Consider the following 24,265-nt stretch of genomic DNA (forward strand, 5'->3'; position numbering starts at 1 on the left):
CAGTTCCTCTGAGAAACTATGTATTTACTAAATAATGCTCTACTGCTCAAAATATTTTAAGGACTTTTCTTCTAGAATCTCTCTCAGAGGCAGTTTCCTAGGGACATATTCCTTTGTAGTACACATAGGTCAGCAAACTATGGCAGGTGGACCAAAGGCTTGCTGCCTATTTTTGTAAATAAAATTAAACTGGAACACAGCCAAGCTCATTCATCTACATATTGTGTATGGCTGCTGTGGGGCTACAATGGCAGAGCTGAGTAGTTGCAACAGACCATAACATCTAAAATATTTACTTTTTGGCCCTTCATAGGAAAAACTTGTTGTCTAATCTCTCTTCTATGTTGTCTTCCAGTTTTCACTTGGGACACCTCTCTCCTGCCTCCCCCCAACCCTTTTTTAGGAACAAAAACAAAAACAAAAAGCTTTGCCATTTAGGAGTTAAGACTCCATGGTGTAGGGCGAGAGCGGAGAGGATGTGTTGTTAGAGCCAGGCTGAGCAGCAGGAGGCTGAGTCACAGAGGTGCACTTGTGAGCTGCCTGCTTGGACAAGCTTGAGGGTAGGTGATGACACAGGTGGGCAATGTGGGCCCAACACTGTGGAGGTCAGGGGCTTGCTGGTACCAGACCACTGTAAGCGGAGGACTGCCTGCAATGCCACTCATCTGATCAACGGCCTAAAACACTTAACGTGATTTCCAGTTCCAGCCAGCCATCTCTGATAATGTGCTACGAATAAATATCACAGACCCTATTGGTTCTTCTTATAACTCAAGGCTTTTGGGGCTAAATAACTCAATACAGTCATCTACTGGGCTTCCCTGAACATGGGTCAAAAAAACCATTAACTAAAGAGAAAAGAATCAATATGATAGCAATTTATTCTTTTTATAGGAAATATGTATTTCAGATAATGTCCTTCCTCTGAGAAAACTAAAGTACTTTGGTGACATTAAAATAGTAAGTACACTTATGCAAAGGAATAGCCTTTCAAATCTTGCTTTAGAAAGCAACATTAAAGAGCACCTCCACACAACAAAGAAAAATGACTTTACAAGCACCTTGCTGAAACTGAGAGGGAAAGAAGTCCGAGCGAGTTCTTAAAGAGCAAGGGATGGAAAACCAAAATTAATTTCAATGAATATGTTACTACTACAGATGTATCCCTGATAATCTCTTTATTTCAGTAAATGTAAAAAAAAATGAGGTTTTCAGGGACTATTTTCTCCATAAAATAAAGTAGTACATTTACCAACAGTGAATTCATAAACCACGGGTGTTTTCAAGTCGCTTTAACTATTCAGAATAAACAATCCTATTAAGAATAGTCCTGAGGATGAGCCTCAGAGTGACATTACTGTTAACTGTATATCTTTGTGGTATGAATTTTGAATCTGTAAATTCAAGAAACAGACTCAAATCACAAATCAAAAGTCACTGCAAATACAAATAAATGTAGGTTGAAAGACTGAGAGAAACTTTAGAAATCACCTGGAAAGACACAGAATATGCTTCCAAGATCTAGAAGCTAATCCCATTGCAGCAGCTGTTAGCCCCCTACCCTAGCTCCTGCTGGGCTTCCTCAGGAAGTCCTGCAGTTAAGGAATACAAGCCTTCCCAAGTGGCCCCACCTTATTAACTATGGGCAGCAATGAACTTTGGTAACTTTTTGAAAGAGCGAAGGAGCAGAGTATGAGAAATTAGCTGTGTGGGATGGGCCAACATTTTGTTTTGATGCTCCCACCCCGAACCCTTAATTCTTGGCTAAAATCTGACTACGCTCTTTATTTTCTTTTCCTTTTTCTCTCCCCTCAAAACCCTTCTGTTTCATCAGGGCTTGCCCCAATGTCTAAAGTGAAGGAGTGTGCTCTTTTCCATAATTTCCTTCCAATCTTGCTCAGGGATCTTCTTCAGATTTCTCTGTTTCTTTTCTAACTGCACTCTGGTCCTACAGTCTACAGATGGAGAACAAGGATGGGAGACCAAGCTTAGACATAGGAGATGCACGCCAAGGAGGAACCTCTTAGAAGATAGTTGGGTGTGGTCCTGTCTGTTTTGGCAAGAGTTTGGGCAGAGGCCTTAGAACCTACCCCTAGCACAGAAATTCTTACTTACCATACCAAGGTAGTCAAACATACAGAGCTGAAGAAATGATTTTGGTAGCATTTACATTAATTCTATGGTAGAAGGACAAGTAAGCCAAAACAAGGTCACGGTTTTAGTTTGGGGTCTCACTCAAAAAACAGCCACATGTTTCTAAGTAGGTTGGGAAGTTGATTTAGGGCACACAGAAATGTGTCTCCTCCAAACTATTCTTAAAAAAAACATGTCTATGCCTTTTTTCTTTTTACCATAATGTCAGTATTGAAAGGTTAAGAATTTTTAAATCTCAAAAAATAAAGCTTTAAAAACTAAATTTAGTTTCCCACTTAAATTACGAAGTTCTTTTCCTATCCAAACAAAATATGCCAAGCCCTTCCACTGAGAACAAAAAGAATGTCTAAGCTATAATTAATATAATTGTTACCGGTGGCACTCTATCAATAAGTGTAGAATTAAAGAAAACACACAAAACAAAACATCCATCTGGCCTAGTTCTCTATATTTGTAAATAAATAGTTTTTCTGCACTTCCCCTCAAATATCAATGATCATCTTAAATAGCATTTTACGAATGAACTGGCTGCAAAAACAAAATTATTTGGCAACTCTACTGGCATAGTAAATCCTAATGTGACAAGGAAAACATTCAAAGAGGCCTTGCTGTTAGAACTGCCTACTCACAAAATTAAAGGAGAAAATAGATACCAAATGATATTCTTTTAATGATGTAGGCTTTACTCAATCCAGACCCTCAAGGTTGGTAAACTGTGAATAAGAACACATGCTTGGTTTCCAACTAACTTGAGAATTAACATTCATAAATCATATTAGTACATTATAAATAGCTTAAATGCCAGTGAGCTCACTGTAGAAGCACATATGAAATTTACCACTGCCGTTCCTCACTCAGGGAACAAGTGATGTTCTCTGTCTGCCCCTTTAGATTTGGGTTCCATAATAAGAACTATAGTTTAGTGAATCTGTACACTTTACGTAAAGAAAATTACATAATATTTCACATTTAACCTTTACAACTCTTATACTGGCATTATCAGCCTAGCTTAGAGAGCTTAAATAACATGCTGAAACTTGTAGCACCAGTTATTGGCAGAGTTTGAATACAAACTCGAGATTAAACCTCTTGCCATTTCCCTAATTTTTCTTAGTGCCATTTGTTATATTTTACAAATTAAAGTGAGATGAACAGAATTTTCAAATAAACCTAGTAAGTTTCTTCTGTCTTTCCAAAGCAGTTTATACCTGTAGCAACAAATCCTTATCTTACACACAACCCCAATTAAGAGATACTTAAACTAATGGCTAAATGGGTCAGTCTAGAGACATGAGGGAGGAGATGGTTAGATCAAAGATCTTTTGTGTCATTCAATTAATCTGGAAGTAGATTAATGTCATGGCTACTACTATAGCAAATTAATATAACAAGTTACAGCTGGAGCAAGAGGAGGCAGCCATATGGAGGAAAGCCATCTTCCAGATAAAACACGATGGTGATCTCCAACCCCACAATGCTGTATCCTAGAATAATACAATATGGAGAGTGTGAAAGAGAGGAAGACACAAATTATGATGAAGTCTGTCCCTGTTAAATGTTTAAAAGATTAATTTAAAAACAATAAAGGGTTTTTAAAAATAGGTGTTTTATAATGCATTTAAGTTTCTAGATTAGGCACTACCTCGTGTTTTTGTAACTTGTTTTTGTTTGCTTAAAGGGACATTTAATAAGTATAAGTAGGAAAAGAAATGGTAAGAATGCCAAGACACCATCCCACTTTTTAACCCCCATTAAATTGTTTAAATGGGTAGATTCCAAAACAGAACTCTTGATTCTCCTCCCCTCAAAACTGCTCCTTACCACCATACCCCACACCTAATCTTTCAGCAAGTCCTGTCAGTTCCTCCTTCAAAAATATATCTTCACCACATCCACAGGTACTACCTGAATCCTGTCCTCTGGTACTTCTCACCTGAATAACTGCATAACCTTCTGACTGGTCTCCTTTCTTTGGCTCCTGCCTCCCTACATTCTAGCCTCCACAGACCAGCCAGGAAGCAAATCAGGTCGCATTTCCTGCTCAAAATCATGGCTTTCCACCACCATTTGAATTTCATTCCGCTTCCCGAGCCTGGTCTACGAGGCCCTGCAGGAATGAGCTCCAGCTTGCCTCTTCCACCTGAACTTCCTCCCATCCTCCTCCTTGTTCTCTGCGCTCCAGCTGTGCCAGCCCTCCTGCTTATCCTCCCACTGCCTTCCCAACAGCCCAGCTGGAAGAGCCTACTCCTCATCCTACCCACCAGCTGAGTCTCTCTGCATCCCCTCACCCTGTTGAGATTTCTTCATAGCCCTTTCCAAGGTCTGAAATTATACTGTTTATTTTTATGTGAACCTGTCTATTATGTGTTTCCTCCTTTAGAGTGTTTACAGCCTCTAGGTGGCTGTTGTTTACAATAGTGCATGGTGGCTTTGGAGAGAATACAAAATTGTATTCAACAGGATCGCTACCCTTACGGAGTCTGCAATTTAGTGCAGAAGACTGTGTGTGTGTGTGTGTGTCTTATAATAACAAGAGAAGATTACAGGTAGACAGGACTTTAGGAGGAATGATGCTCAAGCCCCTCCCTCATTTGAAGTTCAGAGACGTAATCTGAAAGGAATAAACATTCTGGGGTTCAGTGACCAAGGAATAATGGCATCAGCTAGCATTTACTAATACTGTCATGAGCCAGGCACTGTGCTTGGCACCCTACATGCTAAAAAGGGACGACCTACATCTTGAGGGTTGGAGAGAGATAAATATGTGGACAGGGGGTTCATCACCCCAGAGCAGACTAACACAGAAGGTACAGATGAGAGGTGACAAAATGTGAGGTGAATCTGGGAGGCAGTGAGGAGGCCAGGCTGATCACAGGACAGGCTGACAACAAAGCACTAGGAGGAGATGATGTTGGAAAGGCAGAGTGAGCCAGATTACCAAGTGCCCTGAATACCAAGCCACGTAACACAGCCTTTATCCTGGAACCAAGGGGAGTCGTGAGAAGAGACTGACAAGGCAAAAAACATATTATCGCAGAGGTTTAAACAGTCTACATGTTACACTCAGACCCTCAGGTGTCCTTGGTTTCATCTGTAGTGTTTTAAAAAGCTGAATAACCCTAGACAAGGAATGGGAAACTTCTCCTTATCACTCTACAGCTAAGTCATTTCATTTACTTCTATTATCTGATTGGCCCCTTTGGGTACCAGTTTGAGATCCAAAGTTTATATAATACTAATGTAAGACCATGTGGAAGGGAGAAAAAGAGGATACAAGGGATGGGGAAAGTTATTAACTAGCTATTGCAAAAGTCTAGGAAGAGGGAGTAAAGATGTAAATTAGAAGAATGATTAAAATGGGAAAGAAAAGGAACTGATATGACAATCCAGTTGAGATATGGATTAGATAAGAGATATGACAATCCAGAGAAGCATTAATTAGAACATTTAGATGAAGGGGAGGATAAAAAAGTAAGGCAAAGATGAGACCATCTAGCACAAAGAAAACATAGGTAATTCCTGGATAATCCTTTGGGGGCTCTTTAGACACTTACATAAATCCTGGGTCAACCATTTTCCATGAACCCTCTTACATTATTGGAAGATGGCATTTCTTCTACTTCAAGGATGGTGGACTTCCCCTGCTCCCCTCAAAAGAGCAATTCTGGGCAGAACAACCATGACCACTGTTTCTAAGACCCTCCTTTGTCCGAGATCCACGGAAGTCACCTGGATTAGACAGCATCTCTGAAGATAACTCAACAGCAATTTTGGATTGTCATCTTTCTCCTCATCAGAAAGTTCTAGGTTGTCTTCCCCTATTTTGTTTCCTGTGATACAGGCAGACCTGAAGATACCGAAGTAAGTGTTGCCCGTATAGACCCAAGGCAGGGCACTTGTTTTGCCTTCCTCCAGAGTAAAAACTTTCTAAAGACCCAAGCAGTAGCAAAGTGGCTTCTTCCTCAGCTATCACATTATGACATTATTTCTAAAAACAAAAATCACTTGAATCTGAAGCATTTAATAGTTTTCTGAACACATGACATCCCTGCAAATAAATTACACACTATATGTTAATGAAGAAAAACGAATGGTTTATCTCCACATGGCATACCATATTGCTAAAATCTGCTCAGAAAGAGGATCTCTGAATTACATACTATGATTATTTCCAATGTTAAAAGATTAATTTTAGTAAAATTTACCCAATATTTGATGTGCCACCCATTTAGAAAACAAGACAACTCCTTCATCCCCACACTTGTAACAGTCTACTATAAGCCCAGTAGACTTTTATTAGCAGAATGGCGTTGGATCATAATGCCACCTTGAATTTGTATACTGTATTTCTTCTCTCAGGTTTTGATGCCAGGAACAGCTGAAGAGTTTTAAAAAAAGATAATGCAACCCTCTCAGGTTCCAGAATCAAGGAAGTCAATGATTTATTAGCATTACCAGGTTCCTGGGTAAAGGGGTTTTGGGTTCTGACATTAAATAATCACGTTGGTATATCACAGGTATTGAAATAAAATTTCTTCTTTTCCCAAAAACTACGATACTCAAATTCAGCAAACAGGTAACAGTCGCAGCCAGACAACTGCTAGACTGAAGGCTTCATATGTACAGGGTCCATATCTAAATTTTTAACTTTTAATCACTGCATCCATAATGTCGTGGCACTCACATAGAAGTTACTCTCCTAAAAATTACTGAATGAAGGAATAAATGAGTGAAACTCTCTAACTTGCTGTCTGACACTGCACATATGATAAACTTTCTTTCTTAAAAATATATAAAATGAGGATAAATGTTTTTTGATGCTTTTCTAAAACAGTGGAGATTATACTTTTGATGATAGTGTGTCATGCTCTTTTTTACGTAAGAAAGAATGGCAATGCTTCAGATATGAAGCTACCATTTTACTTCGCAAAATTATTCTGGATTTGAAAAACCTTCCCAAACCTAGAAAAGTTTCATTTATACACGTCCTATATTAATGAGTTAAATTAGTGTAGACATTTTTAGTTCTTTACGACATTTTGTATAAATTATTTCATTTTATGTGATGGATCTAATGGTTTAAAAAAACACAAGAGATGCTTCCACTGGGCTGGCAATGGTTATCAAGGCCAAGTTCCACTGGAGCCAGAGGAGAGCAATGCAGAAGCGGCCAAAAACTGAGAGCAGAGGGACAAGAAAAAAGGGAAGAACTGGCAATGAAAGAACATACCATTACATTCTACCATAAACACAGTGGTAGAAAGAGTGACAAGCAGTTAAGATCTCCGTGAGGGGCAGAGTCACTATGGGAGAAATGATAGACTTGGGAGAGAGAATAGAGAAGGACTCATGAGGACAGCCCAGCAGTGTGGCGGAAAACAGTCTCGTGAGCCTCTGTGGTTCCTGAGGGCGTGAAAAATACTATTCATGAGTATTATTTAGTTATTAAGAAATTATGCTCTGTATCCTCCATTCACAAAAGTACGGAGGCATGAAAAACATTCCAAAAACAATTCCAGTAAAATTAGTAAGTGTGGCAGCAGCCCCCAAAAGGCCAAGAACTTCATGATTCCTCACTGTATCCTCAGCACCTGACATATGGAAGATCCTTAATACAACTTTATTGAAAGTATAAAACAAAGTGTTTGGAGTGAAAAAAAAAGTTTGCCTTATAAGCAAACCCACTATTTCCTGAATATTTTATGTAGCGCAAAACCTCATCCTTAAAGTATTAAGGAAACAGTAAGCACTAATGATTTTTAGTTTTGAAATTTTAAAAACTCTTTTCCTGATGAAGTTAGGCAGATTTTTTAAAAGTATATTTCCCAGAATGAAGAAGGAAGTATCCAGAAACAATCTGTTCAGCATTGTCATAGGAAAGTAAATTAGTTTCGTAAATCATATGTAGGTTTTGGGGTTCTTACAACAGTACAACTTAACAGACCAATAGAATTTTAGGAAAGGGGACCATCATGTACAAAAAGTAACTTCGCAGGAAAGACAACTTTAAAATGTAAATGCACACAGTTTCCACGGCTAGGTGTTATCTAGTAGGAAAAACTGACATTATGAGTTTGAGGAAGGACTATTCCATTTAGCTGTAATACAACGTCAATTCAACAGCGATCCCCCATCGTAAATGTTCTTTAAGGTAGGGAGACTCAACAGAAGCACTGTAATCTTCTTCACAGTTTATACCTAAAAGGGAAAATTAGACCTTATGTCTTTTCCCTACGAGGTTAACTTGATTAATGGCGTAAAAAGAGACAGTCAGATAATGGAACCTTTTGCTATTACAGCTGGGTTTGGATATGGGTGTGATTTCTGTTTTGATAATTCCCTGGACCAGAGGTCTGGTAAAAAATAAACAAGAGAAGGAATACTGGGTCCAGTGCTATACTATTAGCGCCATTAAAAATTTTTTTTTTTTTACTATTTTTTAAAATTGTGTGAAATAAAATTACTATTTTTAAGGGCACAATTCAGTGGTATTAATTACATTCACAATGTTGTGCAACCATCGCCAATATCTATTTCTAGAATTTTCATCACCCCAAACAGAAACTCTGCACTCATTAAGCACTATTAAACAATTTTAAGAAAAGTCATAGTTTATGGAGGATTCACTATAAATGGCAATAAAAGATCTGATTAACATAAACAAATAATGAATACTGGGTTAAGTACTTTACTGTTCTGCCTCATTTTGTCAAGAAAAAATTATGACAAATCATAGTTGATGGAGAATCGACTATAAATGGTAATAAAGCTAATACTATGACAGTTAATTATCCTAGAAGGTTTTTCACAGCGCTCCATTTTCATGTGTATTTTGTTGTCTACTTTGGCTTTGTTACTTTTCCATTTCCCACTTGAAGTTTTTTTTTTCCCAATGATAATGCAGAATTAGAAAACAATGGATAAAAATGGGACTTGAAAGCTTACTGGAAAACAATGTAAGATGAAGAAGAAGAAAGGCAGTTCACATCCCTTTTTTCAGAGGTGGAAAGAGAGACGGAGAGGTAAATTAGTCGCGCCCTCCGGCTGCCGCCTGGTGGAGTCAGTATTCAAACCGGGCTATAGACGCTGCTCTTCCACTATACCAGCCCGCCTTCCCCAGGAGCTACAGGCATGGCTTTTATCTTTTTTTCCCCTGAACTTTAAAAAATTGTATTATCAAGCACAGAAGAATGGTCATCTTGATCCTCTCCTCCTCCTCTTTTTATTTTTGTTTTTGGTTTTGATTAGCTTCATTACTGTTTAGAGAAACTTTAAACCTTTGAATTATTTAAAATAGTTGATTTAGTTAAGAAGTATTGTTTGTTCAAACCTAGAGCTTATAAATTAATACTGTAAGAAAGAGAAGACTTACAACACAGAATTTAAGGCTTAACAGTCCATCCAGTATCTCCTACTCTTACTGTATTTTAAAATGTTTCCTTCATTCTGTTATACTGTTTTAAAGAATTAAAAAATATATTAATAAAAAGAAACAGTGATTATGTATTATATTTTATGAGAAGAAAAATGAGATTTCCTTACAAGAATGTAACTAATCTTGTCTTCATCATAATTCCCAGGACTGTCAAACAAAAGTCACAAGGAATAGAAAAAATGGTGTTCATAATGCTTACTGTACCCGGAGGCATAAAATATAACTTCTTGAGGTCTAAACATCATGATTAAAAGTCATTTCATTCAACACATGTATATAAATAAAACTACTAATGATTAAAAGTTTATGTTAACTAAAATTTCCCTCATATTTGAGAACAGGGAAGCTTTACAAAAACAAGGCAATGTTTAGCATATATGTGCTATTTAAATTTCATTTTACTTTTAACTGTATTTATATTAAATCTCAAATTTACCTCTGCAATCTCTATCCTTTTTGCAAGATCATCGAGAGAAAGAGAGCTATCATCAGAAGGCAGATTCTCTTGTAGGCTATAGGATGCTTCTTCAGGAGAAAGGTCTTGAAGGAGATCAGAGTCTTCCTCTTGGTTATCTTCATATGAAAGGGAATCTTCAGTATCTTTTAAGCATCCTTCTAAAAGGCTGTTCAAATAGTCCTCGGTTTCTTTATTGACTTGGTCGTCCTTATCTCCCTTTTCCTCTGGGGCCATATACAGCTCTGGAAGCCCTGTACTTAAGGCAGCTACTTCGTCATTTGCACGAAGCACACTGTGGGAGCCTTCCGACTCAGTCTGCCCCTCTGGTGATTTTCCATCCCTGCCTGTGACATCAGGTTGCTGCAGCTCATTTAAGTCATTGTTCTCAAGTCGGGCTGTGGGCAACGCCTTAGAAGCACCCTGAAGTGGCAACTGGAGTTCCTTTCTTTGAGTCTGTGAATATTTACCCTCAGAAATCAACGCAGGAGGTAGATGATCAGAGCCTGGTAAAATCAAGGGCTCCAGCATTGACTTGCTGGTAAGTAACACTGCAGGGTCTTCAGCAACGCCCTCTACTTCAGCCACATCTTGGCAGGCCTCTGTTTGAGCCAGCTGCAAGTGGCTGTCACTCTCACAAGCATTCTCGGAAGAGTGTGGCCCAGACCCGCTCCCAGCAGTCTCTGAGGGCTGGGCGTGGAGCTGCAGTGTGGCTTCAGCGCTGCAGAGCGGCTCCTCCGTGTGGTCCTTCCCTGCAGTTACCGGGAGGCTCCGGGGATCTGCCTGCCTGTCCATCTGATTACAGCACAAACTGCTCTCCCGGTTCTCTTCGTTATGTGGGCTTTCTTTAATTGGTTCCATGCCAAGACAAGGTTCACTCTCTGAAGATGAAGAAAAACAAGTTGTTTTAAGATTCAAAACAACACTTTGTACAGGAGGGAAGAGAAAGGACACATGAAAAATATGTGTGACACAACAATATGCCATATCTCTCAAATAGGAATTCGATCTGTTGGATAATAGTGTCTTTAGGTAGAAGAACACCCTAAATATTCAGCAAATAATCCTTTATATGTAAAAATTAACAGAGATTATTAAAAAATGTTAAGAATATGACTAATTTAATCTTCATTTTCATTGAAAAAATCATTTTTCAAAGATTTAAAAGATATTCTTCTGAATTTTATTGGCCCTCTATATTTAAATGAATATTTTAAAGTCCAGAAAATTATTTTCAGTATATTTAAGACATAGCATATTAAGTAAATATTTTTCCACAATGAATCTTATATACTTAGATAATTTAAAGTGTAAGAAAAACAATATTGGTTCTGATCTATTAAGACTAAACTAAGGAATATAAGTCTGTTCTTTTCAAATTTATTTAAGTATAATAGCTTTAATAATAACATTCTTAATTAATGTGCTTGAAAATTACTTGCAACTTCTTAAAGGGAGGTAGTGGTATAAGGCATAAGTTTTGGCACCAGGTAGAAACGGATTAGAATTTTGACATCTCCTTCAATTTCTATTTTAAATAAAGTAAATTTAAAATATTTTTCTTTCGGGGCCGGCCCTGTGGCCGAGTGGTTAAGTTCGCATGCTCCGCTTTGCTTTGGTGGCCCGGGGTTTTGCCGGTTTGGATCCTGGGCATGGACATGGCACCGCTCATCCACATTGAGGCCACGTCCCACATGCCACAACTAGAAGGACCCACAACTAAAATATACAACTATGTACCAGGGGGCTTTGGGGAGAAAAAGGAAAAATAAAATCTTTAAAAAGAAAATAAAATTTCTTTCACTTTAATACTAAACAGTTAAGAACCTTCACCTGTAGTCATATGCTGCATAACGACGTTTGAGTCAATGATGGACCGCACATGTGATGGTGGTCCTATAAGATTAGTACCATAGAGCCTAGGTGTGTAGTAGGCTACACCATCTAGGTTTAAGTACACTCTGTGATTTCCACACAATGACAAAATTGCCTAATGCTGCATTTCTCAGAACATGTCCCCATCTTATGCGGTGCATGATTGTATACTGAATGCACAGCTTAGTAGGTGACAGAGCAGCTTGCTCATGATTCAGTCAGTTTACTGGTCTATTAGCATCCCTAACTCCCACAGGAGTTTTTTTTCAAAAAGTCATATATTGTTTAATTTATACAAATAATGAGCCCAAGGTTAAAATCAAAGATGAAATATAGTGGTAATTATATTCTACTTGGGTTTTCACTTAGTGGTACTTTAATAATTACCACTTGACAATGGAAGCACATACCATACCAAAGAAAAGGCAGTACTTAAACACCATCTTCTGACTCCAGAGAATCAGGGATAGAGGCTGGCCACCTCAACTCTGGACTGCTGAGTTCAGTAGCGTTTGTACTATCCCCCCTACACCGACTCAAACACCCGATGAAGAGAGGACAAGGAAAAGGAAGTCACTTTTTAGGAGAGTACAGCATTCCTTCTCTCTTCCCACCCCAAAGAATCACCCAGAGTTTGGGAGACTGCAAGAAAACACATGGACATTTTACTCGCCATAGGTCGTCTGCCTCGCTGCTGAGGTTAGAGCAGGGTGCCACAGCCAGATGGAAAGGGGCCAAGCTCTCCTCTACAAGTTCCCAGTACCCAAAGGTTCAGAAGATGGCCCTCAAAACACATCCACAGGATTCAGAGAGTAAATGAGACTGAAGGCCACAGTCCCACTGGTACGGTTAAAGCACAGGGCTGAGAGGCCCCCACATCAGAGGAATGTGGTGTGTTGTGCCTAGCTGAGGGTCAGTTACCTAAAGGATTGTGAATACCTAGGAGGGTGACTTGGGAATAAGCTCCTCCTCAGCGGGTCCTGCTGGAGCCACCACACATCCCTGTGGAACAATCTGGACTCAGTCATGCACTAATCCAGCTAGCTCCAACTGAGAGCAGACCACGCTCCCAGCCCCCACAGGAAGGGAGGGTAGAGAAGAGCCTTGAACAAAATGAGACTCAAGTGTTAAGATGAAGTTTGGAACTGAATAGGACTGAGTCCTAAAGCATCAAAATAAGACTATTTAATAGCTATAAGCGACTGAAAAGTTACAGAATCAGCCTGAGATGCCATTGCACGAGTGGAAAGTGAGGTGGGGGACTGCAGTTACTACACAAAATACAACCATTTTAAGACTGTTTCTAGTGAACTGAGATCACTGAAGTGGCGAGTAATAAAGACTACCCATAGGTACAATGTATTATTTACAAAATACCAGCCTGAAAATGGTTGCTTCATTCTGTCATTTAGAAACAATAGTAAACATGAAAAAAACACAGGTAATTTAAGATGTAAAGGGCAAGAGTTCCAAACTAGATCAGGAGAGTAGCTGCAGTTTATTTTTGATCCCACATAAAATCTAAGTTACATTTTAATCTATGTTCAGTCCCCAAATCAAACATGATACACGCTGTTTTACAACTTACCGTGTCAGACTATGCTTTTGGGGAAAAGCTAACATTTGTCTTTACAGGTAATGAAGAACAGCCCCCTGCCTCACCCCCCCATCTGTCTGACTCCTGCTCGCTGTGGGCAGCCCCTTCCAATTCCTTTAGCTGTCTCCTCAGAGTCACCCTCCATTTCTAGAGAAGGCTTATACTGCTATTTATTGATTTTTCCGTTTTAAAGACCACCTGCTGACTTCCGACTGTGGAAGAAGAGAGTTGGGTCTCCTGGTTCTTTTGATTCCTTTCCCCTGATGATACATTATTTCCCCTCCTCCAGCTTCCCATTACAGTTCAACACAATTCTGGGGCGAATCAGCATTCAGATGTTGGCATTACTATGGCTCTGTAAATGTTGTTCACAACTAATCCACTCTGCATACCATGATACATTTTCCTTTATTTATGATTTTCCTTGGTGTTGACAACCGCCTCACTACTTCATTACAAAAGAAAAACACAAAAACCTTTATCTATGAATCTCCAAACTGAGAGGTGAACAACGATAGTATGTGCACTAACATGCAATCCATCAGTTGTGAAACACATCCTTCCTGAGCTCCTGACGCGGAGCGGCTCTCCAGGCTGGCTGCACAGGTATTGCCCTGGAACCTTCCCTCTCTGTGAGCCTAGGAATTCCCTGCGGATCTATGTTGGAAACCCTGTCTTCTGAAGCCCAGGTCCTTCTCCTTGTTTATTCTTTCTTGGTGGAATATTTCCTAAGAAAAGGTACATGGAAGGTAAATTTTTTAAGATTGTTCACATCTGAAAGTCTTCATTCCTTCACCCCTGACTAAAACTCTGGTCGGGTGAAGTTTTCCAGGTTAGAAACCGTTTTCTCTCACCATTTCTAAGGCACTACTGTACTGTGTCTAGCTTCTAGCAGGGCTGTACAGTGTCTCTTACGGTTCTGGATATCAATCCCTTGTAACCCACAGTTTCCTCCTGCAACTTTCAGAGTCTTTTCTTTTTATCTGGTGTCCTGAAACTTTGTGAAGTTTCTCATTCTTTCTGTTGGGTACTCGGTGGACTTTCAAACTGGCAAATCATGGCCTTCAATTCTGGGAAATTTTCCTGTATTATTTCTTTGATCATTTGTCCCCTGCCATTTTCTGTTCTCTCCTTTTAGAATGCCTACACTTCTATACCTTTTCTGCCACAAAGTTCATCTCCTTGTCTTTGGATCAACTTTCTGAGACACTGCTTCAATTTTATCCTTCCACTCTTCTAATTAATTTTGTATTTAGGCCATCATAATTTTTAATTTCTAAAAACTCTTTTAATTCTCTGAATGTTCTTTTTAATAGCATCTTATTCCCGTTTTCATATATCCAACATTTTCTCTAATCTCTGTGATAATATTCATTAGTTTTTAAAAAGTTTTCACCTGCTCTCTGCATTTTGTTTCGAGTTTCTTTTGGTTTGTCTGTCTGATTTGGTCTCTGTCATTCCTATATGAGGTTTTCTTCAATGAGGGCAAAAGCAGCTCTGTGGTTAAAGGCAAGCCTTCTCCAGCAGTAGTCCTCAGTGCTGGACAAAGAGGGCCTGGGGCCATTTGCTGGAAGGCCTTTAATGTGAGTATCTGGAGGTTTTATCTCATAGACCAGACCAGTTTTCCAGAGAGGAAGAAAGATACTTAGCTACCACAGTTCCAGAAGTCAAATACAGCAAGTCGGCTAAGGGTTTCACCATTCGGTCCATAAGATTATCACTCAATCCTCATTTTCTGTATAATATCTCTTTCTTAGTTGTTCCTAATCCCTGAGTCCATAATTCCTAAAAAATAAACCTTTAGCCTCCTGCTTGGTAGAGAGGGAATAGAAAGGTCTAAGTGTTTCTTGAATAGTCCTTCAGGCCAACCTCCTGTTTCCAGTCCAACCCTACATCCTTGACTTGAGAGGTACCCTCTGTGCTTCCAATTCCCAAACCTGTCCAGGCAGGAATCAACATTTTCCCTGAAGACACTTAGCTTTCAGCTTTCTCTGGTGTGCTAAGCTGGTTGCCACCCATCCATCTGCTTTCCAGCCTCCAAATTTTTCTGGATGTCACATTGACTGCTGTTTCCTTGCCAGTTCTGTCCTTGTGGGTTTCTGCCTTTTAAGAATCCCTTTCTGCTGTTTTAATGGTGTTCCAGGAAAAAGCAGAGGTAAATGTTTGATCCACTGTGTTTAACCAAAAATATTTTCTGAATTTTCCACAAGTATGTATTATATTATAAAATATATTATTGTTAATACTTCTGTTAACATTAATATGAATTTCTGCCAATTGGCTCTCCTGAATCCAAAGATCTAGTGAGGTGAGTTTGCTACTCCCTATTGCATTAAATTCAACATACATTAAAAAAAACCCCTACTCTTTGGGGCTGGCCCTGTGGCTGAGTGGTTAAGTTTGCGCGCTCCACTTCGGCGGCCCAGGGTTTCACCAGTTCAGATCCTGGGTGCGGACATGGCACCGCTCATTAAGAAATGCTGAGGAAGCATCCCACATGCCACAACTAGAGTGACCCACAACTAAAGATACACAACTATGTACTGGGGGGATTTGGGGAGAAAAATGAAAAATAAAGTAAAAAAAATAAAAACAAACAAAACCCTACTCTGACGAAATAAAAATGCAATAATAGCTAAGTGCATGACCAATACTTAATAAATACTGAATTAAAGAGGTAGTTCTAAAATGAGAAGTTAGCCTAAGTTCTAACACATGCTCTGTACAAATATACATGCCTTCGAGTTATTCTTTTATCTCCCATCCCTCCATGAGTGCTCTTTAGGGAAAAATCCTCCCCACAACTCATGATATGGGACTAAAGCATTCATGAATTAACACTTATTTCTTATACTTTCTGACTATCTCATTAATTAACATTAAGTACAAACATTTGAGTGGTATCAGGTTTGAAAAGAAAATTTTCACAGTAAATATTTATTTTAGCAGACTGGAAAAAAAAGTACTTAATTGAAGTCTGAAATGTCGACAAAGATAAATTAGTACATCTTCTACAGAGGTTAATTCAAAACTAAAAATTTATATAACCAGTCATCAGGGAAAAGCAAATTAAATCACAACGACATACCATTTCATATCCACTAAAAATGACTAAAATAAAAAAGACCGACAAGATTAAATGTCAGCAAGGATGTGGAGCACCTGGAATTCTCACATATTGCTGGTGGGGTGTAAAATGGTACAGCCACACTGGAGAACTGCTTGGCAGTTTCTTATAAAGTTAAACATGTACCTTCCCTATGACCCAGCGATTCTATGCTCAATTATTTACCCAAGAGAAATGAAAACATATACCCACAAAAAGACTTCCTAGCAGTTTTATTCATGATATCCCCAAACTGGAAACAACCCAAATGTCTATCAACAGACAAATGGATAAAGAAATTGTGGTATAGTCAAAAAACGGACTACTACTCTGTAACAAAAAGGAATGAACTAATGATATACACAATAATATGGGTGACTCTCAGAAACATATGCTGAGCAATTCTATCTATATTAAATCCTAAACCAGTGAAAATTCATCTATAACAGAAAAGCACTGGGCTTCCTGGGCCTGGAGGTGGGAGGGACTGGCTGCAAAGGGGACTGGGAGGGAGATTTTGGAGTGATGGGCGAGTTCTATACCTTGATTGGGGTAGTGGTCACATGAGTGTCTACATTTGTCAAAACTCATCAAATTACACACTTAAAATGGGTACATGTTATTGCATGGAAATTACACTTCAATAAAGTTGATAAAAATGGGAAAGGAATAATAAATATAAAACTCAGAATAAGTTACCTCAGGGGTGCAGTGAAAGCAGGGGATACAAAGGTAGTTGTAACAGAAAGAACAATAATTTAGTCCTTAGTTGGGTATTAAGTTCACAGGCCTTCATTTTGTTATCAGTTGTTATAACGTGTGTGTGTAACACATATTATTCTTACATGTAAAGTATTGCTTAATAAAAATAAATAAAAATGTAAATTAATAAAAATGCATGGACTTAAGGGTCAGAAAACTAGAGCTTGGCTTTGAATTCTAATTAGTTCTGTTCCTGAATACATCACTTAACTTCCTTGAGTTTCTTAAAATGATTCAGCCTAACTTATATTGGTTGTTAAGAGGAATAAATAAAACAATATACATAAAAGTATTTTGAAAATATAAAATACGATGTAAATAACTTGAAGATTTTAATAATAGGAGATTTATTAGAAAAGGAGCAACGAACAATATACAAAGGGCCTGGACAGAACACGCAGTAGGGTAGTGGCAGCACGAGGAGGAGGAAGAGCAGGGAGAGCAGTGAGCACATGCTGAGTTCCGACCTCAGGCTGGGTGCTGTTCCAAACTTTTAACGTGAAATTACTAATTTAATCCTCATAAGAATTGTATGAGGTAAGTACTACTAGTGTCCACATTTTGCAGCTGAGGAAAGGGAGGCACAGAGAAGTTAGGCAACTTGCCTAAGGTCTCATAGCTGTAACAGGTGGAGACAGGATTCAAACCAGACAAGTTTGGCTCCAGAAACAATGCTTTTAATCACCACACAAAAAATAGCAAGTTACATATTATATAAGGAGCTTAGGATCAAGGAACGTAGAGAGAAAGGAAAATCTACATTGTACTGCACGTCAGACATTGTTAGAAACCAGGAATACGAGGTAAAACAAGAATGACACATTAAATACAAATCATTTACAGTAACACTTTCATATTTCTCTTTTTCTCATATTCTTACATCTCTATGTATTTATTCACAGAATAACTAATCTGAGGAGACTAACTCACTCCAGGAGATGTGACATTTTTCTTTAAAGATATTGTTTTATCAGCCTTGGCAAGATTTCCTTCCCCAGAATTTAGTCCGCACCACCCCCCTCAGATGGTCACTAGTGAGGTGTCTGTGTTGTGGAGGTCTTTAATAAGCCATGCAGCTTACTTAGCAGAAGCACGCTGCAGTCAATTAGAAACCAGAAGACCCAGGTTCTGGTTGTACACCAAAGTACAAATCAAGGACTTAAACGTAGTGTCTCAGTTTCCCCATCTGCACCACGTATCTCAGAGCAGAGGCCAAGCTAGAAGTAGTCCAGGCTGGCGTTGGGCAGCAACCAGCACTTGGTGTCAAATTCAAATAGTCAGCCCGTAATAGCACTCTTTCCAAAGTGCATGACACAGAGACAGATCTATACCCAAACTAGGTGGCTATTTTGTGACTTTTTGCCTTTTTAAGATTTTTCTGAAGCTCAGTTTACTCTGATTTCCAATATAAAAACAACTGGAAAAGAAGAGACAGGAAGAGCAGAGTATAGTAGGATTGACCTGAGGCAATATCCCAAATCTGTTTCACAGGAGAAAACAGGATAAAGTAAAATTTACGGGGGAAAAAAGGACTTTGGAAAGAGAAAAAGGCAAATTAAATTGAAGACATCATCCTTATCATCTTATCTCTTCAGGTGACTCAGTTAAAACACCCGAGGCTGCCTGGTAACTATCAGGGTGCTCAGACCCAGGAACATAAGCCCAGGAATGCAGATTGGTACTAAAATCATACATCAAGAAAAATAAACACCTTAAAATGTGCTTATCCTTATTTTCTAAAGTTTTTATAATGAACATACATTACTACTGCAAGAAAAAAAAATTCTAAAAATCTTTAACTTTTGACATAAGACACAAAATGGTATAAAATATGTCATAAATCCTTTAGAAATGTATAAATGCAAATTAAAGTACATCATATGCTAGTCAACAAAAAAAGGGAAGAAAATATATTATAGATAAATTATCAAGATGTAGAGCTTTTAAATATTGAGATTTACAGAACAAATTTCTGGTGAGGTTCATACAATAATTGTTCGTTTTTAAACAGAAAAGGATGTCTGAATACACCAAAACCAATTCTATTTCAGAGAAGTTTTGTAAAATCTTGTCATATTCTGTTCCATACATATAACCACCTACTAAAAACATGGAAATAATTTTATGCTTTTGTAAGAGTTTAGTTTTTGTAATTTCTACTACTAGCTATCTAAAAATAGTCACACATTACGAAAAAAATCTCACTTCGCTATTTGTCTAGAAGAGGAATATGCAAAAAAACTCCTTTGCAGCAATTCAGATGTAACACTTGTAAAATATTCTAAGAGGCAGGCATCTCTTATCTCCCTCTCTAACTTAAAAACATACCCGGCTCTTTGGCTGTAGCTCCTCTTTCCTTTGGATCTTCAGACACCATTAGCGGCATAAAGCATTTCCTTCCCAGGGACTTTTCTACAGCTGCTAGCTAAAAAGTTAAAAAAAAAAACCAACTTTAGGGAAACTGTTGCATTAAATTAGAAAGCTGAAAATAATTTGACAAAGGTTTCATTATTTTCTAAAACAGTCCATATGACACAATGTTTTTCCTGAAAATATTTTCAAAGAAACAATCTCTTACCTTATGTTTGGATAAAAGAGGACTGGAGAAAAAAAGAGAGAAAAAACGAATTAAAAAAAATTTTACAGCAGCAATCTGCTTCCAAACAAATGTCACTGAAATGGCTGTTAAAAAAAAATACAGCTTCTCTGGATTCTAATATTAGCACAGAACATTTCCACCGCTGAAACATTACCACTGGTTCACAGAGTTCAAAGTGCAACTATATCATGTGTTTATCTCCTTAGATAGCCAATTACTATTGAAAACCCTCAAAGAAGCTACACATGCTGAGATCCAGGAGAAAAACATACGTTAACCTTTTGCCAATAATGTATTTAAAGAGTATTTCATACACATATACTTTTTACATTTTGGTTTATGTCATTATAGTCTAAAATAGATAATAGTGGAAGATAATTTTATTGGCATCATCCATGGAAACAGATAACAAAAAAGGTAATTTTTAAATATTATATTTTAGAGAATACCCAAGATAAGAGAATGCATATATACACTAAAAGGCATGCACAAAAATGATCATAGCCATTTTATTCATAATATTCAAAACCCAGAAACAATCCAAATGTCGATAACAACAGGATAGAGAAATAAATTGCTACAAAATCATATAATGAATCCACAGGAATAAAACAGAGCAAACTACCATTACATGCAACAACATGTAACACAAACATAATGATGCGCAAATGAAGGTAGATACGAAAATCTACATATGGTGTGATTACATTTCCATGAAATTAAAGACAGGCAAATATACTGTTTAGAACTCAGATAGTGGTTACTTTGTGTGTGGGGTGGGTACTGCCTTGGTATGTGCATGAAGGAGCTTTCTGAAGGGGTGACTGTATCTTGGTCAAAGCGGGAGTTACATAGACACATATGAATATGTAAAAACTCATCAAGCTTGTGTACTTCAATGTACGCATAACTCAAAAATACTTTTTTATACTAAAAAAATTTAAGAGTAATAATTTGGGGGAATTACTCAAATTTAAAGAATAAAAACACCATGCTCATTTTATGTTCAAAAAAAATTTGTTTTTAAATAATTAAAACATTTGTAACACATTAAAAAATTATCAGTTCCATGGGAAGAGCTGGGCAAAGTGTCTATATTGAAAAGTTTGAAAGTAAGAAAACAATCTCTTTGATCTATTTTAAAAGATTCCAATTATTTTAAAACGCAATGAATTTGAAAGTTAATCTATTCAACATACTAAGAAATTAGGTTATAATGCGGAATCCTTGAAAATACTGTTTCAAAGGTTCAGATTGACAAACACAAGTAACCATCATCATGAGAGTTGAAGGAGCATCACTTCTGAATCTAGAATCATTCCCCCAAGGCTGGTCTCCAAAATAATCAGATCCAAAAGCAATTCTCTGTCTGCCACATGAGCTAAGAAACAACAACTTGAGTCTGTTTCATTATTAACAGAGTTTTAGTTTACTTTTGGGATTCTGAGGGAGGAGAAAAAGTTATCAACAGAATGCAGTCTTTCGGCCTCTGCATTGTGGACCCATGTTGCACATCCAGAAACCTGCACTAGTTTAGTCACCATCATGCCCCCTCACCTTCAGAATTCTGAGTCTTCAAATAATGAATTCAAAAACTCTATCTCAGTGCTTTATTATTACTAAAATTTAGTTTTAAACATCCAATTCTTTGATACAAATCAAGCAATTTAAAATTAATCTGGTAAATACAGTTTTCTTTCTGCATTATTCTGATTAAATATCGTACATTTACTTTCCAGTACTAGATTACTCTTAAAAATGTGCTTTTACTACAACACACAATCATTGGCAAACAACTACAACAAAAAAATCCGAATACACAATTTTTTCCATCTGAATTCCCTAATTTCTTACCAAAAGGAGGTCAAAATTGGAATTTAGGTGTTTTGAACCTACGTAAAGTTGACCTTTCACTGAATTCAGTAAAAAACTGAGATAAAAGCTGAGAAAGGAATCTAATCACTTTATTTCATCCATATTAATTTCTCCAGTCAGCGTTAATAACAAAACTAATAAAGAAATGGATCCTGCATTTCAAATTTTCAGTGCTACAATGCTTACTCAATATTCTATTCCAACTCATTCTAACCAAATACTGATATACTTACTCTTGATGTGTTGTGCAAAATTTAGCAAGCCGTTCAAAATCTTCACCATTAAATCCTTTTTCTGAATTCCTTAGAGACGTAACTGTATGTGGTTGTGCAGTTTTCCATTTTGTTTCTAAATTTAAAATATTTATTAGTCACTGGCTATCACAAAACATATCTGGGAGGGGAAAAATAGTTAATGCACCATTGATAAGGATTAGCATGCAAAATTATCTTCTCAAACAACCCAAAAGTTAACACAGTTAGAAATAGCTAAGCAACTGCTTTTCAATATAAGTAAATATTATCCCAGAGACTAAAGTAGCCAGTAGGGCATGCAAAGGCATCAGAAGAAACGCAAACAGCTACTTCAGTGCTCTTTTCTTGGCCCTGACATGAAGAGAGAAAATTTTTCTCACAATGACTTAGACTTGTGGTAAAAATGTTACTTTTTGGGTAACATTAACTTGACTGTAGAAACATTTATTTCCTGATTTACAAAACCCAGTACAGTTAACTTTCCAGATAGCAATCTGTTAGACTGCAGATAATTCCACGTTTTACATTAGTCTGTACTCACCCCACTGTTCTTGAATGGCAGAAAGATTTGCGAGCAACTGCTCATGATACAATCGTTCAAGCTGAATGAATTTCATTGCTTTCTCATCTGAACAAAAAATTTGAGGAAAATAGAAATCCAGACTATTGACATTTAGCCCCATAGTTAAAGAAGGATGTTCTATATAAGTTGAGATATTTGAAGCTTACCAAAAAATGAGAGTACTCTAAATATTTTTAAATTTAAACAAATCTTAAGTAAGGTGTCTGGGTTTTGAAGTAGGTAAATTTTAGCGTAGCCTATTATGGAGTAGCTCCTTGGGTTCCATTCTATAAGCAAACAGTAGAAACTAAAAGAAAGTTTTAATGCTCAATGCTCAAGGAATGCCTGCTTGCTGATACATCTCAAGCAGAGTCAATTTAACATAATTTAATTGGAAATAGGACCCATAAAGAATCCTGGAATCTGTTTCCCTTTTTTCTGCTCCTTAAATTACTTTCTGTCAAGCAACTATGTTACTCTTTAGTCAAATGTGTGTTTCTGATTGTAACTGACCTTGATCCTTTACTTACTTCTCACTGAATGCTTTTCTCCCACAAAACCAAAGGATTATATGCCTAAACAAGGACAGAACAAAACCTCACATGGATCTTTCGTAAAAATTTAATTAACTTGCCACACTGATTTTCACAATTATGTGAGTCTACCTTTTTGTAGATTTTCTTATAAACGTCTGCCTTCTCCATCTGTATCACACATTTAGCATCATATCAGGTTGTAATAAATTGTCCAACTGTCTGCCTTCCTTTGGGCCATGTTCTAAATGTTGACCCAGAAAGACGAAAGAGAAAAACTCACTGATCAGCTTTTCCTCCTTCCTATGATCAGTCAGAGATTCAGTTCTCTCTCATATGTAGCCTTAAAGATATGCCAGGGGTTATAAAACAGGCCAGGGAAAAGCAGAATAATTCCACTTTCCTCTGTCCATGACTTAAAGTATACCTGTGTTTATCAAACTTTACTGAATATAAAAATTATCTGAAAAACTTACTAAAATACAGATTCATGGCTCGGATCTCCAGAAGCTCTGATTCTAAGGCCCATGAATTTGCATATCTAGGAAGCTCCCGGGATGCTGATGCTGGTCTGCACTGCACTACATCATACTTACTATTTGGTTAAAACAAACAAAAAGGAGTTCTAGCTTCATTTCCACTAGAGTTAGGTTTCCTACATACTTAGCAATAAACTGCCATTGTCTGAAGTTGTTACCACACTTTGCTCAACAGGGTTCAGTGTGATAACTGCTTATCCCTCGATCTGCTCAGAGATGTGGCGAAAGTCAACAGAGCGAGGAAAAAGACATCACACAAATGGGGAAAAACAGATGCTTATGATACATTCTTTCTGTACAGAATATATTGGGCCATCCCTCAAAAAGTAAAACTGAGGGAAGAAATCTTTCCCATACAAAAGTTAACATACAGTCTCACTTGGCAGTATTTATTCTGTTTATTACTAGTGAAGAATTCAATCTTCCCTTTGCAGATACATAGTTGAAATAAGACAGTCACAAGATTTACTGTGTCTAACATGCTGGACAGGCTCTACAATATGAATATTACTTGGCTTGT

At 37.6% G+C, this 24,265-nt stretch overlaps 1 protein-coding gene across 7 annotated transcripts in view; it reads right to left on the reverse strand.

Moving 5' to 3' along the window:
* The window catches only part of CNST (consortin, connexin sorting protein), a 113,845-nt gene that overhangs the window by 6,375 nt on the left and 83,205 nt on the right, over positions 1-24,265 (reverse strand). For all 7 annotated transcript variants that reach the window (XM_014840124.3, XM_014840115.3, XM_070501700.1 and 4 more), the window contains 5 exons: positions 22,653-22,739; positions 22,091-22,205; positions 19,962-19,983; positions 19,712-19,808; positions 10,026-10,924 (listed from right to left, as the gene is read on the reverse strand). In XM_014840124.3, the coding sequence (XP_014695610.3) occupies positions 10,026-10,924; positions 19,712-19,808; positions 19,962-19,983; positions 22,091-22,205; positions 22,653-22,739 (1,220 nt within the window). The remainder of the gene's footprint in view (positions 1-10,025; positions 10,925-19,711; positions 19,809-19,961; positions 19,984-22,090; positions 22,206-22,652; positions 22,740-24,265) is intronic.

Source organism: Equus asinus, chromosome 30, assembly GCF_041296235.1.
Source record: "Equus asinus isolate D_3611 breed Donkey chromosome 30, EquAss-T2T_v2, whole genome shotgun sequence".
Taxonomy (NCBI): Eukaryota; Metazoa; Chordata; class Mammalia; order Perissodactyla; family Equidae; genus Equus; species Equus asinus.